The sequence below is a fragment of the Trichechus manatus genome, unplaced genomic scaffold, assembly GCF_000243295.1.
Source record: "Trichechus manatus latirostris isolate Lorelei unplaced genomic scaffold, TriManLat1.0 scaffold00070, whole genome shotgun sequence".
Classification (NCBI taxonomy): Eukaryota; Metazoa; Chordata; class Mammalia; order Sirenia; family Trichechidae; genus Trichechus; species Trichechus manatus.
In genome coordinates this window covers 8,242,957-8,261,214 of record NW_004444006.1, presented here as the reverse complement: position 1 = coordinate 8,261,214, position 18,258 = coordinate 8,242,957, and the positions used below count along the sequence as shown (strand labels likewise).

General features: G+C 37.7%; 1 protein-coding gene across 3 annotated transcripts in view; it reads right to left on the bottom strand.

Moving 5' to 3' along the window:
• Nucleotides 1-18,258, bottom strand: part of OGT (O-linked N-acetylglucosamine (GlcNAc) transferase) — a 56,113-nt gene that overhangs the window by 8,923 nt on the left and 28,932 nt on the right. For all 3 annotated transcript variants that reach the window (XM_004380142.1, XM_004380141.2, XM_023734681.1), the window contains exons 4-18: nucleotides 12,939-13,007; nucleotides 9,561-9,677; nucleotides 7,106-7,185; nucleotides 6,371-6,566; nucleotides 5,955-6,095; nucleotides 5,234-5,334; nucleotides 4,914-5,067; nucleotides 4,727-4,828; nucleotides 4,362-4,541; nucleotides 3,557-3,715; nucleotides 3,062-3,151; nucleotides 1,584-1,709; nucleotides 1,034-1,204; nucleotides 807-923; nucleotides 540-710 (exon numbers count right to left, since the gene is read on the bottom strand). In XM_004380142.1, the coding sequence (XP_004380199.1) occupies nucleotides 540-710; nucleotides 807-923; nucleotides 1,034-1,204; nucleotides 1,584-1,709; nucleotides 3,062-3,151; nucleotides 3,557-3,715; nucleotides 4,362-4,541; nucleotides 4,727-4,828; nucleotides 4,914-5,067; nucleotides 5,234-5,334; nucleotides 5,955-6,095; nucleotides 6,371-6,566; nucleotides 7,106-7,185; nucleotides 9,561-9,677; nucleotides 12,939-13,007 (1,974 nt within the window). The remainder of the gene's footprint in view (nucleotides 1-539; nucleotides 711-806; nucleotides 924-1,033; nucleotides 1,205-1,583; nucleotides 1,710-3,061; nucleotides 3,152-3,556; nucleotides 3,716-4,361; nucleotides 4,542-4,726; nucleotides 4,829-4,913; nucleotides 5,068-5,233; nucleotides 5,335-5,954; nucleotides 6,096-6,370; nucleotides 6,567-7,105; nucleotides 7,186-9,560; nucleotides 9,678-12,938; nucleotides 13,008-18,258) is intronic.

The window sequence follows — 18,258 nt, the reverse complement described above, 5'->3', positions numbered from 1 at the left end:
TACGGTTAAGACACAGCACCAAAGTAATTCAATTCAGCGGATGATACATACACAGGGAATTACAATGTGTTGTACTAAATGTTAATGATACACTCCAAATATTACACAAGCACAGAAGACAGGCACCAATGGAATAGGGGTGGGAAGGTTAGGGATAAGGATGAATGAATTCCTGGAGTAGCTCTCTGAACTAAAAATCGTAAAGATGAGAAGAATTCAGCCAGGGAAAGGATAAGTTACAGAAAGAAGAAACTATATGGTGTCTACAAATAGTTCACCACTGATAAGACAGTAAAGCCACAAGCAAGAAGTAACAAGTTATTAACACAGTAGGCTGTCATTAAGCAACCTGCTGACTGAATCGACAGGACTTTAAAAATCAGACAAACTTAGGTAAGATACCAAATTCCACTGAATTCATCCTCATCTATAAAATGGCGATAATGATGCTTACTTCCTAGAGTTATTACGAGGCTTAAAGGAGACAAATGCATGCTTGATGGTATATATTATGGCCTTGACAATTATTCTCTTCTCACCTGGGTAGTTGCTAGTCCATTGCTAATACTGAATCCATTAATTGTTATCTGAATCTGTCCTCTATTAATCATTTCAATAACTGCTTCTGCAATAGTATTCATAGGAATAACAGGCATATTAAGAGCTGTATTACTGCTGTCGGCATTGTCTCCTCCATCAGGACATTTCATCTAAAAAAAAGAAGAAACAAACAAAATGCATCATTAGGGAAAAGTTCACAAATGCAGTCAACTTTACTTCAGTGACAATACTGACTAGGTTCTGACCTTGACGATTTTCACATCTGGTAGACTATCAAGAAATGCTTTGAGGTCGATGCCATTCAGAACAATCCGATTGTCATAAATGTGTCCATTTGACTTAAAATCAATGACTGCTTTTTTCTGATGGAAAAAAGTTTCAGACACGTCTTTTAGGATGTGTACAGATAACAGCAAGGAAATAAATGACTACAGTTCTTTAAAATTTCCCCCATAGCCCGTTTTCTACCTACCTTCAGGTGAGGGAACATATTAGCATGATCACCAATAAAGAAAGTGTGGGGCATATAAGCCAGTTTCTCAGAATACTGCTCAGCAACTTCAGCTGGTGAAGTTTCCTGATCAGTGATGATATAATCCATGAAAAGCGCACCACTAGTCCCAGGGTATCCCAGCCACATCGCCTAAAATCAGACAAAAACTGATTAAGAACCTTCACCAAAAAGTTCCAACAATAAACAAACAAGGAGGGTTGACTTCTTTAGCCAAGAGCATTTAAGCAGTATTTTAGACTAAGCAGACCAACCTTCTAAATGCTAAAATGTTTTCCAAGACAATTTGCAAGACAAAGCAACTATTTACACCCAGCCAAGAAGTGCATGTCTCCATATACATATACACTCAAAATTCTTTGTCCCTGTGCATTTCAAGGGCTATACTTTTTTTAAATTCAAGCATCTCTACCCTACTGTTGGGAATGGCAGTTAACCAAAGGGAAGAAAACTACATGACTCTCTTTTTAGCATGATACACATTGTAAACAACTATTATTAATTTCTGTACCTGGATAGGAGCTGGCCTGAGAGCAAAGAGTTCATTTCGAGCACCCTTGGTATAACCATTCATATTTACAAGGATGTGTATTCCATCCTGGTGGATGCGATCAGCTGCTTTTCCATTACATGGAATCTGTGGAATAAAAAAATAAGAACACACTATGTATAATCTCAGATTAATTCAATCAGTCTTAATAGCATTAAAAAGAATTCACAGATTCTCAGATGCAAAAAGAACACAAACTACACTAGTGCAGGGCAGAAATACGGTTAAGTGCCAGGAAAGTGGGCCCAAAGCATTACAGAAACAGAACACAAAGGTGAGTTTACTTCTGGATTGAAGGGGTGAGTATTGAAGGAATTAGTATTTAAAATGTTTGAATACAATCTCTAATTTGAATAGAATACAATCTTGGTAGAGAATAGTGCGAATAAAGAACCAAAGTAAAATGAATGGTAGGTGTAAAATATGGTGAAGTTTATTTTTATTTGGTGGTGCAGTGGTTAAGCACTCGGCTGCTAACCGAAAGGTCAGTGGTTCAAACCCACCAGCCTCTCCACAGGAGAAACATGCGGTAGTCTCCTTCCCTAAAGATTATAGCCTTGGAAACCCCGTGGGGCAGTTCTACTCTGTCCTATAAGGTAGCTATGAGTTGGAATCGACTCGATGGCACACAACCACCTAGGTATACATGAGGGTGAATGATGGGTGAAAGTGTTAGCAAACAAGGTTGTGATCTAGCTGTGAAGGGTTTAGAAAGCCATGCTGAAGATTTCAGACTTCAGTCAATAAGCGGAGAATCCCTAAGGGTCTCAAACAGGTTGGAATGCTTCTTAGTCAAAAAGAGTCCAACCTACATCAAAAATAGTCAGACATACTTCTGAAGCAACAGCTATATCGCAAAAGATGTTGGTGCATATTATTTATTAAATGACAAGAGTCACAACCCTTCTGCTAGGATTTCAATGATTCCATTACTATATATTGCATATTCTCTATTACGTAGTCACCAAAGTGGCCAAGAGTGTCTAAAGAAAAAACTTTTGTCTACATCCTCAGCAAATTAATTCCCCCACAGGTTTCAATCTTAATTTATCACAAAATGTGTGTTCCTAGAGGAATTAGCAGTACAGCCAAGTACAGAAATAAAGATAGCCAAAAAGCCCATGAAAATAGATGAATCATAGTAGCCATTTTCTTTAAATAACCTATTTAGTGTTCTTCCAAGCCACTATTTTGTTCAATTTGTTCAGTTAATATTTATTAAATACCTGTCACAAGTGCTGACTCAATCCCCAGAAAAGTTATATATCCAAGCACAAACATAACACATTTCTATTCCATTTGCAACCTCAGCCAAAGCCATGCCGATTATAAATGTAATGACCAATAAAATCAAAGCAATTGCCCAACTCCAACCTAAACACCAATGGTTTTATTCAATATTTGCTCATAATAAACAGAAGTATAAGATATTCACCTACCTGAGAAAGATCAATGAAATGATTCGCTTCTGCCATCACCTTCACTCGGAAGTTTGTGCCATCATCTGGGCTTAGAGCATAACAGAATACCTGAAAGGCAACAGTACATAGTTTATTTAATAGCCTTGGCGCAAATCTTTCCAAAAGACATTAGATTTAACACCAGTGGTTAAAGCGCTCAGCTGTTAACCAAAAGATTGGCAATTTGAATCCACCAGCTGCTTCACAGGAGAAAGATGCAGCAGTCTGCTTCCATAAAGATTTACAGCCTTGGAAACCCTATGGGGCAGTTCTACCATCCTATGCAGCAGTCTGCTTCCATAAAGATTTACAGCCTTGGAAACCCTATGGGGCAGTTCTACCATCCTATAGGGTCACTATGAAGTCGGAATCTACTCAATGGCAGTTTGGTTTGGTTTTTGGTGACAATAAAACCACTACTGTGTTTGTTTTTTAAAAAAACAAACAGTGATTCTAGAGAAACACTATACTTACCTCAAATTTATCAGGATTGTGCATGCCTGGAATAGACTGCATAAGGTGAGAAGTAGGATGATTCCCAAAGTCAGAACTCACATATCCTACACGCAGTCGACCATCACTGAGCTTCAAGTCTTTTGGATGTTCATATGGTGGTTTATGAAGGACATTGATCTACCAACAGAATCCAATGTTTGTGAGCAAAGTTGAGTCTATATGTAAATTTTCATCTAGGAAAACTGACTAAAAATACATCAAATCTATACCTCACACCTACTAGGAAAGGTTTGCACAGAACACTTCATTTAAGTCATATAGACAGTTCAATGCAATTTTTACAGTTTATATAATACATATGCTTCATACTTTGACCTGTTCCTGAAGCCTATGTAATATCCCCCAGCAAATTTAAAACCTTTAGGAATGAGGCAGTGTGGACAGAGCATGACAAACCCTGCATTTTAGAAAATTCTGTAGGGAAGCAATTTAAAAAACAAAATTACACCTAGTATTCCAATCTATTCTGCCAAGCAAATTTCAACCTTTGATCAAGTAGTGCTCGAATTCTCAAAGAATATAAAATACCAAACATTTTATTAAACACTATGGTTTTCAACTTAAAGGAAACACCATCAGCCTCTTGTTAGTATTTAAGTTCAGAATGCCACCTTAAGGAATGGGAGGGGAGTTGTGACTGAGCATATAAAAGGATTTCTGAGGTAGCTGGATGGTGTTCACTTAATGATAACTCATTTAGACATACATTTGATTAGCATAGTTTTCTGTATCTGTGTTTTATTTTACAACAAAAAAATCTCACCTTATCCAAGCAGAGGTTCCCATGCCTCTCAGCAATAGCCTTCCTGAAGCCATGAGAAAGAGGATATAGCATACTATGATGAGGATGCACAGAAGGCAACCTATTCTTCTCTAACTGGTCAGCCACGATGCTGACCAACTTCTTCATTCGCTCATCATAGTCTGTCCAATCACAGACAATCTAGAGGAGGCAAAAAGAAGTTATTACCCAGAAAACCCTATCACGGGATCTAACATTTTATATGTCTTTGACCTAAAGTAATGTCAGATAATCTATTAAAAGACACTGTCTCCACAGTCAGGTTTGGATTATTATGGCACAAAACAATTAAAAAGTGATTACAACATTGAAAGCCAATTCCTTACCTGCAGGCAATGAGCCAAGTTACAATAAGCATCAGGAAAATCGGGTTTAAGTTTCAGAGCAGTGCGGTAAGAAGCAATTGCTTCTGGAATATTCCCTGAATCCTGGAAATAAATAAAATAGGATATAAAGTTTCCTAAAATTAAACACTAAGTACTAACGTACATGTATTATAATAAACAGTAGTACCTTGTGAATGGAAGCCAGATTGCTGTGGGCATCTGCAAATGCAGGGTTAATCTGGATGGCACGAGTATAACACTGCAAGGCTCCCTGAACATCCTGCATCTCCTTTAGAGTATTTCCCATATTAGAGTAGGCATCAGCAAAGGTAGGACTGATTCTAAATGAGGTGACAGAAGTTTTATTTACCTAGTACAAAAACGTTTAACCCCCTGTAATGTTAATTATGTTGTTATTAAAAACCATTTTAGCACACGACAAATGTACCAAGCATTTTCACATTAAAAGTTAACTTAAAAGAGAAAATAAGGCTGTGAGTCTCTTACCGAATAGCCTCTTTATAATGCATCAGAGCTTCCTGCAGTTTTCCCTGCTGCTGCAGCACACTTGCTAAATTTGAATGGGCAGCAGCAAACTCTGGGAAGACCTATAAACAGTCAAGATAAGAACCGAGATTAAGGGAAAAAAACCGCTAAAAACTGTTTAACTTATCTTCTTAAAGTGTAAGAACTTTGTTCAGGTATCTTTTATGCCCCTAAACTTCTCTCTACCTTTTCCAAGTCTACTCATTCTTTAAGGGCTGGTAGCTGAATTCTACCTGTTCTTTAATTTTATACCTCTCCTTGTTTCAAAACATAATGAGGTAGACCTCTCCTGCTCTTAGTTTATGCTTACCACTCCAGCACCATTAAAAATCTCTCTTCTAAACTCCTACCACACCTACTAACCACCATAACAGTCATCAAGCACTGAAATTCTATGCTTGTTGGTAATTTACCTTGAACTGTCGCCTGTTGTTTAATTTTTTTGTACAGATCTTATCTACCCATAAAATAATGAACTCTGAATGTTGGAATTTTCTTGAATGTCACAAAGGACATTGAACAGTGCCCTAGGTACTCAATTATTCGCTCAATGAATAACCCTTTTTTAAATTATTCAACCACTACCTGTTTTTACAAAAAAGGTGGATGACCTGGCAAATTTAACTGCCTTCCCTCTACTACCACATAGACAAGATACCCAGCCACATCACCCTCAACATACTTCTAACGCTTTACGATACAAGCGAACTGCCTCTTCAATGTTTCCCTGTTCTCGTTTGATATTGGCTAGGTTATTCAGAGAGTCTGCATGCGTGGGACACAGACGGAGAGCTGTATTATAACAATCTTCTGCTTCAGCAACCTAAAAAACAAAACAAACTATTCAAAAACCATACAGAAGAATCACACAGCCACTGATATTTTTCAAACAATTGTTACTCTAAAAATAACAGTATTTTCTAACAATTCTGGAATTCTAATATTCCCAGAAAATGGGTATTTTTGCTATTCTTTCCCTCAACCAGAACTTTCAAAGTAAAAAAAAATTACCATCTCACTACTTAATAACAGTATGTAGAAAAAGACGTTTTTAATCCTACCAGGTAACAAAGAAATAAACTGAGTAAAAATCCTTACACTGCCCTTCTCTTTGAGAGCATTGGCTAGGTTGCAGTAAGCATCAGGGAAATGTGGTTGCAGTTCAATAGCTCGCCTGTAGGTGTCTATTGCCAGATCTATCAGGCCTTGCTCATAGTATACACAAGCCAGGTTGCCGTGCACCACTGCATGATTTGGACTCAAGCTTAGGGCACGAAGGTAAGCTGCCACAGCTCTGTAAATAAAAAACAAAACAACAACACACACACACAAATGCAACTAACTTTTAATGGATGCTTTGTTATAAATAATTCATGCTACACTATACCAAAGTGTATCAATTAACTGTAATTAACTATAATTAATTCATGCTATACTAAGTCTCAAACCAAAATTGTATCTTTATAAAATGTATTTCTACACTGAAGAATTTTCTATTCCCACATAGGAAAACAGGCTCTCCTTTGTCAACAACAAAAAAAGTTAAAAAGCAAGATTTGCTCTAGCCTAAGAAATAACCATTTCATTAACAATAAAGGAAATTTCAACTAAATTCCTACTAAGAAGAATAATGGCTTTCAGGAAAGCCAACAATGAAAAATCAGGCAGCAGTATCTACAAATAAAAGGTAACACAGCAGACATCATGAGCAGGGAAGGACATTCTAGAAAAGGAAATTTTATTTCAATGGACCATTGTCATGATTTCAGTCCAAACTCTCAAGTGCCAATACAACAAAAACTCAAGAAAACTTATCAAACAGAACACTCTCACCTGTCAAAAATGCGTGCCTCTTTCAAGACATTTCCTAAATTGATATAAGCATCCAGAAAATTTGGGTCAAGGGTGACAGCCTAAAAATTACAAGACAGTTACTTAAGAGCAAGTTAGGGTTTTGCTAGATTAACTTCCCAATTACAACTTTTCATTTTGGGATAACTTTAGACCTTCAATTACATTTTTCTAGTATACATAATTAAATCTCTTTTTTTAAACCCAATGTTTATTCAGTACCATCTCATCATTCACAAGCTAGATGTTATTAAAATAAATTCTCATGTAAGAGCAAAAAGGGTCCTGAAGGGAAAAATAAAAAACTAAGTATACTTCAATTTTATTGAGCTGAATAACTGGTCCTATTTTATTCATTCTAACTCTTCTAAAAAAATAATGGCAGGAAGTAGCAACATGCTCTTATTGAAAAGGAAATATATACCCCAGTAACTAAAACTGTATATATTCAGTAAGATCTCAGAAAGATAGGTAACTAGAGCTGTACACTGAGTAAGATTTTTTACTTCATTAAATAATTTCATCCAAATAGTTTCTTAAAATACAGATGGCTATATGGAGAGCAATGATTCTCAACCTTCACAGACTCCATCACAGGACAGTTAAATCAGACCCTCTGAAGATGAGGCCAGGACATTATATCTTTTATAAGCTACTTGTGTGCAGCCAAGGAACAGAACTACTGATCAAAAGAAGTACTCCTATAGTATAGTAAATGGAAACCTTAACCAAACCACTGAAAAGGTAAAGAACGCTACACAATTTTGTAGTAAACATAACACAACATACTTAAATTCTATAGTGACAGAAGTCCACTCTAGAAACCTTTTTAACTTTTTATTATGGAAACTTTCAAACATATACAGAAGCAGAGGAATATAACAAACACCCAGGTCTCCATTACCCCTGTTCAAACAATTAAATCACCTTCAATCTTATTTAATTATATCCCAACCTACTCCCTCCAACTCCCAGATCATTGTGAAGCAAATCCCAGACATATCATTCCATCCAGAAATATATCAATACGTATCTTAGAGAATATTTTTCCTCCCAACATAACCACATACCATTATTTCACCTAAAAAATTGACAGCAATTCCTTAATATCAAGTATCTATTCAGTGACCCAATTTGATTAAATCATAACCTTAAATCAAGATCCAAATATGACAAATAAAATGCAATGTGTCAATATGCCTTTATGAGTTTCTTTTAATCCTTTAAATTAAAGGTTTAATTTGAACCTCCATTTTCATTCCTGCAATTTGTTGAAGAAATCACATTATTTGTACTACACATGGCTTCCATAATTTGGATATTGCTGACTGCTTCCCTATAGTGTCCTTTAACATGTTCCCGTTCCCTGTATTTTCTGTAAATTGGTAGTTAGAACCATTGTTATCGTTAGTTGCTGTCAAGTCAATTCCAACTCATGGCGACTTCATGTGTGCAGGGTAGAACTGCTCCATAGGGTTTTCAAGGCTGTGATCTTTTGGAAACAGATTGCTAGGCCTGTCTTCCAAGGTGCCTCTGCGTGGGTTCAAACCACCAACTTCTGGCTAGTAGTCAGTCAAGCACTTAACCGTTTGCACCACCCCACTGTCGTTGAGTCAATTCCAACTTAGTTAGAATGAGAAGCTTCCAATTTAGGTTTTCTCTTTCTGCAAGATTACTTCACTGGTGGAACTGTTTACTTTTATCATAAGGTACATAATGTCTGGTTGTCTCTTTTTTGTCATTGATAAATGCCAAAATCTATTAATGGTAATATTCTATCCTTCCTTCTTCATTTATTAGCTGGAACACTTCTATAAAGGGAAACTTCCCCAGTTAACTACTGAGTTACCCTGAGGTCTAGTTTATATAGGAGAAGGAAGACAATTGTTTTAGTTTTTCCTTTTTAAAAGAGTTTTCAAAATGAGTTGCTCTTATAATCTTCCAAAGATGACCAAATTCTTTTTAGTGTAACTGTGAATTCATGGATTTAAACATATTTGATAAGTTTCAATATGTTTCAGTTGTTGTACCTATTAATGCTCAAGTCTCATCTTTAGCCAGTGGGAGCCTCTTCAAGTTGCCTCTTGACACAAAGTAATATATCAAGCTTCCCTCCTTTCTGTTATGACAAGGCATTCCAGGTTAATTCTGCACATTTCCTGCCCCAGACCTGGAATCAGCCTTTTCACCAAGAAGCCCTGTTTCTTTACAGTATAGATCTCCATTTTTAAAAAAAAGTACTTTTAATTACCAAAGTACATTCTCAGTGCAAAACTGGAAACTGTGCCAAAACAAATACCATCCAATGAACATTGCAATACTATCAGAGAAACAAAGATATATGAGACTGGTTGAGTGAAGGATTACTTAGTTCTAGTAAAAACACCATGCACAAATAAGCACTTTATAAATACTAATCATTAATTTAATGACTAACCTTTTCAAAGTGATGAATTGCAAGCCAAATCTCCCCTTGTGCATTGAAAACACAGCCAAGATTACTCCAAGCTACTGCAAAGTTCGGTTGCGTCTCAATTGCTTTCAAATAACATGCCTTAAGGAGGGGTTAATGAAAGAAGATGGGAGGGGAAGTAGGTAAAGGGAAAGGGGAAATTTTGTAAAGGGGAAAAAAAAAAGATTGGGGGAGGGGGGAAGAAGGTGATATCATTATTCCTTCTCTGACCAGCCAAAAGTGACCCTGCAGCATAGGCTCGCTTGCGCCAAAACTAATGCGCTGCCACAGCTGGCTGCTCCTGCGCCTGCGCCACCAGAACCCAAGTGCAAACCACCATATTCAGTTCTGCCAACCGATGATCAACCCTTACACTGGGACTTATCTGGGAAGTCAGTGGCCTTAAGACTCTATGCTGGGCTTCTCTTATCTGAACACCTAAGGGCTCTTGTCATATTTTCAAGTGGTATCTAGAGGGCACCACTTAAGGCCAAGTTCTCCTACCCTCACCATTTCCCAAAGTGTGTTCTACAAGGTGTCACTGGAAAAGGATTTCGTTATCAAATGAATTAGTAAAACAGGAAACAGGTTTCTTTACTACAGGACTTCTCTAAGCCCAATAGTATATACAGGATTCCCTGACTTAGTTGACCACAGAACCCTTCTTTCACTGGGCATTTTGTAAGAATACTATGAAACACATTTCGGAAATGCTACTCTAAATAATAATGTTCCCTACTATCGCCAAACTATGCAACTGAGGAGAAAAATGTTTTTCTGACAAATCAAGTATCATAAAGTCAGGCTATAAGTTACATTCTCATAATGCCCATTTTCCAAAGGAGATTGAAGCTGAAACCTCATATGACAGGATTGCACCTAGGTTGAGGTCCCTGTAATGCGAGCGCAAACATCGCTTGCGCAACCTAACAGCATCGCACTGCGCAATCGCTGCGAACTGCTGCGCTACATAGAACACCCCTAGACGCAGCAAACGGCCAACCAGATCCATTAATCTACTAGACAGGCCCACAGAGAATATCTGTTCAATGAGATTAGTTGGACTCGAGGTACGTTAAAACCCAATTTTATCCAAAAAGGCTACAAAATAGAACTGAGGGAGCCAGTCAATCAGATTACTCATCTAGTCAACCGTTCACAGGGGCTCATTCGCACGCTGCGCATTAACGCTGCGCAGCCTTTGCGCTACTGCAGGGTCACAGCGCATCATCAGAAGAGCAGAATGCTGCAATCCAAACAAAGAAGAAAAAAGGAAAAATAAAATGAACAACAAGAAGAGTTAGAAGCTTTTACTAGTAAATTATCTCTAATAATTTTTAACATCTTAATTAACTTTTACTTATCTTTGACAGAATTGTGGCTATAGTATAAACATTCTCTTACATAACTTGCTTGTAAATAAAATTACTTTAAGCTGTTTCTGAAGCCACAAGACAGAAGATTCAGGCATGGAGGCAAATTGTTTTGCTGTGGCAGTTACAAACCCGTTACCATATTTCTCATCATGTGACTTTTCGGTGCGTTCCTTGCTGGAAGAGGAGGAGGTGTGTGTCTGCCCTAGATCCAGGCCTCGAGCTCCCTTCAGCGAGGCACCTTACGCATGGAATAGGAGGTTTCACCCACCTGAAACCTTCTAAATACAATATCAATGGTGAAAAACCAAAAACAAGAGAGAAAATAAAAACAAGATCATTAGTAAAAGTTCAACAAAGCAATCGAAATTCTTTGGATGTCTATTACATATGGGAATGAGGACAGTCTCAAGTCTGTAACATGGGAGACATGCAGAAGGGAGAGGGTTAATCAGGGCTATTGCATACAGCAGGGATTTTTGCTGGAAGAAAGGCTCTTCATTTTCTACAAAGACAACTTAATTTTGCTTCCATCTACTAGGAATATGCTGGCTTGAATTTTCAAATGCACTGATTACAAAAGAAATACATTGCATTTCACTCAAGAGTATTTGCTTGTTTACTAAGTTACTAAGTTCTCACAAAAACAGAATGACATTTTTCAAAACTAGGTGTCTCCAGAGCTCTGAAATAAAGAAGTCAGCAACCTAAGGCAGGCGCAATGTCTCAGCCTAAACCAATCTCTAAAGCTGCAGTGAAGTGCAATTCATGTTAGCTGTCCGCTTGGTGGGGTGAAAATTAATAGGCGCTTATCAAATACTTGTTCTATAAATTACCAATTAGATTTTTCAGCTAAAATTGAAATCAGTTACAATTCATTAGCTGGAAACCTACAAAAGGTTAATCCAAAGTGTCAGCAGAATTTATGAGCTATGCACTTAAAACTAGTGCCTTTTAAAATTAGATGGTGTTGAAAAGCCTTCTCCCTCCCTGGATGAAGCAAACAGACAGCTACGCTGCGCATACACTCCACGCATTAGCATGCGCGTGGGGCTCAGAGCAACAGGTGGGAGTTTCAGAAGCATTCTGGTTTCTCCCCACTCCTCACCCCTGCAGCGCGGTTGCGTAAGGTGGCTTGTAACAAGACAATTTCATTTTTATTATAAATGTGATTTTAAATTATACCAAAAGCCTTTAATAACCCAACCTGGTGTTCAAATTCATTATTTGGAAACACAGAATGCTAAAAGCCACCTTTCCACTTTGGCAAGTTTTCTTTCGATCAGTCCATTTCACAAACAAACCAGCTTTGTCCTTCTGATTTTTTTTAAAAAGGAGGTGGGGTGGGAAGGAATAAAAGAAGGAAGTAAGGAAGAAAAGATAGACAACTAGGATTGAAAAAGAGGAAAAAGGAACTTGGGGGAGGGAGCGTGGATAAGAAGGAGCAGGATGTTCCAATTATTAATTTGCAATCATTTTAACAGCCTTTCTTCCACTGTAAAAAGGGTAAGGAAGATGAAGGGAGGAAGGTTAAATAAGAATTTTAAATGCCAGTATTACAGGGTAACATTTGGATGAAATTCTTCTCCACTTACAAGCCACAAAGGACTTAGAAGAACAGCATTTTCAATGGCACCTGCATCATATAGGAGTCTTGAGCCAAATCACAGGCGCTCTGCTTGTCACCAGCAGGCAAGCCTCAGATTTGAAGGAATGTTATTTATTCCCACATAAGATGGAGCCCATTGTTATAGAGATGATCTAGCTCAGCAGAAAGGCTCCAAAATGTTCAGTTTCTTGCTTTACCCCCAGATTTAGAACAGATATGCCAAAGTACGGCCCTGCTCTAGCCTGAGGCGATTCATGCCATCAGTTTCCTCAGTTTCATAGGACTGTTTTGTGAAGATAGCTCAATGAAGAGTTGAAGACTTTGCAAAAAGTACAAGTTTTCAAAACACTGATGTTTAAATGTGTTCTATCAAACACTTACCTTGGCTTCTTCCAAGCGACCCAGGGCTTTAAGCAGGTTCCCCAGGTCACTGCGAACACAGTACAAATCCTAGAAACCCAAAGATACTTCGTCATTGATTATACTCTGATATGTCAATCAAAAATTATTTTGTAATCACTTTCATGCATCTAGCACCTCGTCATTTTACTCTGTCAAGTAAAGATACTGCTTAACAAAAACTAAAGTACAGGACCACAATCCCTCACTCAATCCCAAATTCCAAAAAGTTCAAAAAACTCATTTGATGGCTAGAAATGACATGAAGCTAATCATACAATTTATTTATCTCAATTACAGTGAGTACTCACGTTTTACTACAGAAATATAAATGTGTTTTGTAAAAACAAGGGAGTCTTATATATGATATTATTACCTTTCGAAAATTTAAAAAATTCTGAATTTTGAAATGCATTTGGCCGGACTGGTTTCAAATAAGACCATGGACCTTACAAAAGCATCTCCCCTCCCAAATGTCAGTCAAGTAGGAAAAAAAAAAAAAACATCAAAAAATACACTCTTTTACTCAAAGTTATGGTATGACACCATGACCAAGTAGGATTCATACTAGGTATGTAAGGACGGTTCAACATTACAAAATCAATCGACATAATCCACCACGTAAATAAAACAAAAGAATCACATAATCATCTCAATGATGCAGAAAAGGCATTTGATAAACTCCCAACACCCATTCCTGATAAAAGCTCTCAACAAAATAAGAACAGAAGAGAAATTCCTCAACATAATATAGGGCATCTATATAAAACCAACAGCCATCATCATTCTCAATGGAGAGGAGTTGAAAACATGCCCCCTGAGAATGAGAACAAGACAAGGATACCCTTTAACACCACTCCTATTTAACACTGTGCTGGAAGTGCTAGCTAGAGCAATAAGGCAAGAAAAAAAATAAAGGGCATCCAAACTGGAAATGAAGAAGTAAAACTATCTCTATTTGAAGAAGATACGATACTGTACATAGAAAATCCTAAGGACTTTACAAGAAAAATACGAAAACTAATAGAAAGACTCAGTAGAATAGAAAACACAAGATAAGTGCGTACAGGACTTCCGGGCAACATGGCACTGTAGTCAGAAACAGCACGACATCCCTCCGCAGCAAAGATCAGAAAAACAAAGTCGAACAGAGTCACACGTCAATCCTGAAACTCTAAGCATCAAATGAAGAGATAAAGAACTCAGCCAAGCACCGAATGGGATAAGAAACTGACCGAGAACAGAGCGCGAGGAGAGATACATACAGAGGACCCCTATCAGCTACCGCAGCATGGATCTGCCATCTCGGACACCTATCAGAGATCAGCGAACAGGAGGTATGAAAAAGCAGCTTCAGGGAGCTTCCAGCAGGAGACAGAACAACCGGTAACCCACGATATAGGCTTTCCCACCCCCCACCCTTCCTCACCTGCGCTTAGACTCTTCAACAAATGGTGCTGAGAAACAGGATTATCACATGCAGAAAACGAAGCAAGAGCCATACCTCACATCATATACAAAAACTAATTCAAAATGGATATGGACCTAAATGTTACACCTAAAACCATAATGTACTTGGAAGAAAATACAGGGCCAAAGCTATAAGAAAAAAAAAATTTTTTAAGGATAAACTATCAAATGCAACAACAAATGCACAAGAAACAGAAGACAAAATAGATAATTGGAACCTTATAAAAATTAAACACCTACGTTCATCAAAGGACTTTATCAAAACAGGAAAAAGACAACCTACAGACTAGGAAAAAATCTTCTGTAACCATATATCTAATAAGGGCCTGAAAACTAAAATATATATAAAACTTGTACATCTTAACAACAAAAAGACAAACAATCCAATCAAAAAATGGACAAAAGACATGAAGAGACACTTTACTAAAGAAAATATCCAAGTGGCCAATAAACACATGAAAAGATGTTCATCATCATTAGCCACTAGAGAGTTGCAAATCTAAACTACAGTGAGATACCACCTCACGCCTACTAGTATGGCAAAGATTAAAAAACCAGAAAATAGCAAGTGTTGGCTAGGTTGTGGGGAAATCAGATCTCTTATCCATTGCTAGTGGGAATGTAAAACGGTACACTACTGTGGAAAACACTACGATGATTCCTAAAAAAATTAAAAACTCAACTGCCATATGACCCAACAATTCCATTATTAGGTATGTAACCTAAGGATATAATAGAAGTGACAAGAACAGACATATGCACACCTATGTTCATTGTAGCACTATTCACAATAGCAAAAAAGATGAAAATAATCTAAGTACCCATCAGTGGAAGAATGGATAAACAAAATGTGGTACATACATAAAATGGGATACTACTCAGTCATAAAGAAAAATGAGTTCCTGAATCATCTTGTAATGTGAATCAACCTGGAGAACATTATGCTGAGTGAAATAAGTCAATCACAAAAGGACAAATATTGTATGACCTCATTTTTATGAAATCATAAGAATAGGTAAATATATAGGGATCAGTGTTCATTGGTGGTTACTTGGGGTTGGGCAGTATGAGGGGAAATCATTACGTAGGTGATCATTTTTTTTTTAATGTGATGGGAAAGATGGCATCAAATGTGAGTGGATTCTGCACAGCTTGAATAATGCGGTTGATAACACGAAGCTATAAACAAGAAAAAGGAAGAATTGGCATATGCTAAGTTAAATATAATTTTTGCAACAAGAATAACCACAAAAAATTAAATAAATAGGGGCTACAGACGTTTACACTACTTAAACCTCAAGAGATTAAGTCTCTTGATTTGAAGACTTAGGGTTATGGTCTTGTGGGACAATCCAGTCTATTGTCATAACATTGTTTTTAAAGTTAATAGTCTACCTCCTAGTTTGGTGAGTACTTCCTCAGGTCTTAAAAGCTTAGGAGCAGCCATCTAAGATACAAGAACTGATTGCTATTCGACTGGAGTAAAAGAGAAAGAAAGAAAGAAACCCAAGAACCAGAGAAAGAAAGACTACAGACCTAATTGTTTCCATGAACCACTGCCGCACCGCCTCTACCTCAAGACCGGAAGAAAGAAGTGGTGCCTGGTACAACTACTGAATGTTCTGAAAAAATAATGACCACCGGTATTGGCCAGGAGGCAGTTAAGGGTACTCTCGACCCAGCAGTTAGAGAGTGATGAGGTTATAAACCAAGTGGAATAAAGAAAGAAGGCAGGGTGTGAGGAAACAGAGCAATGAAAGAAGCACCTCCTCCGGAAAGATGTGCTGACAAGCAAAACAGAGACATGAGGCAATTGCTAAAGGGTTGAGTCACAACTAGATCATACTAGACCTTATTTTTGCACTAATGGGAATGGTCTGTAGAGAAGAAATGAATGATGCAGGAGAGAGAGGAGAAAGCTGCAGGTGCACAGTCCTGTGTGTGAAAGGAGAGCTTGAACCAGGCCACAGGTGAGACACTGGCCCCTCTGGTCCAGGCGGCCCAATTAACCACAGAGCACAGAGACAGAATGTGAGGACAGACGCAGACGCCTCAGTAGATGGAGCAGGGGCTCTCACTTGGCACTTTTCTTTTCCCACTGAAGCACGAGGCAAGGTGTTAAGTCTACAGTAGGAATTGGATGGCAAGAGGAAGTGTTGAGGAGTCATTTTGGAAAGAGGAAGATCAAATGTTTGTAACAGGAAGGTTTGCCTATCTGAGATGAGTAGTAGTTTGAGATGTGTGGTCATTAATGGAGGTCATTGATTAGCCAGCATCCTTGTGTGTTTTTCTGGACACTGTCATAGAAGGGCCGAGGAGCAGGTTTCAAACGATGGAAGACAGGATCAGCGAAATTGAAGACAAACACTTGGCTACAACTCTGTTTGAGGAAAAATCAGAAAAAACAATGAAGAAAAATGAAGAAACCCTGACAATTACGTGGGATACAATAAAAAGCAAAACCCTGCAAGTGATTGGAGTTCCAGAACGGGGAGAAAACAGAAAACACAGAGAGGATCATTGAATAACTGCTGACAGAAAACATCCCCAATATCATGAAAGATGAAAAGCTGACCATCCAAGAAGCTCAATGAATCCCATATAGGACAGACCCCAAAAGAAAATCACCAAGACATATCATAATCACACTCGCTAAAACCAAAGACAAACAAAGAATCCTGAGAGCAGCTCGAAAAAAACAAAAAGGCACATACACAGGAGAAACAATAAGACTAAACTCGGATTATTCGGTAGAAACTATGCAGGCAAGAAAGCAATGGGATGACATATATAAAACCTTGAAAGAAAAAAATGCCAGCCAAGAATAATACATCCTGCAAAACTCTCATTCAAATATGATGGTGAAATTAGGTCATTTCCAGATAAACAAAAATTAAGGGACTATGTAAAAACCAACCCAAACTTACAAGACTTATTAAAGGAAGTCCTTCAATCTGACAACAAACAATATCAGACCACAGGCTGAATACAGGACACAGTATTGTACTAGCCAGATACCAACCTCAGAAATGAACTCTAAAGGACTACGCAAAACCAAAAGAATTACAAAAGGGAACCAGAGAGGTGAATCTGTAAATGACAACAGCAACAGAACAATAAAAGAGGGAATAAACAGTGTAGGTATAGAACGTTCTAATGGAAAGCAAGTCAAGCAATACCAAGTAATAACAGACTGGTTCAAATCTAGGAATATAAGGGTAAATTTCCAGGTAATCACAAAGAAAGCTAACAAACCTACTTACCAAAATGAAGAAAAACAAAGTCTCAGTAAAAACAAAACCTACAAAAACAAAAATGAAAAAACAATCCACAAACGAAAGGAACTCAGCACAGGAGAGTAAGAGGAACAAAGAAAATGTCAGCACCACAAAAAAAAACAGCACTACAAAATGCAATCCAACCCCTAGGAATATATCCTAAAGAAATAAGAGCCATCACACTAATAGAAATATGCACACACATATTCACTGAAGCACTGTTCACAATCGCAAAAAGATGGAAACAACACAGATGTCCATCAACAGATGAATGGATAAAGAAACTGGTACATGCACACAATACAGTATTATACAAAGATAAAGAACAATGATGAACCTGTGAAGCATCTCATAACACGGATGAAACAGCAGGACATTATGCTGAGTGAAATAAGTCAATCAAAAGGACAAAATACTGTGTGAGACCTCTAATGTATAACTCATGTAAAAGTTTACACACAAAAAGAATCTTTGTTGACTACCAGGGATCTGAAAGGTGGTGGGGGGAACTAAATAGATAAGCGGTAACTTTGGTGAAGGGTAAGACAGTACAC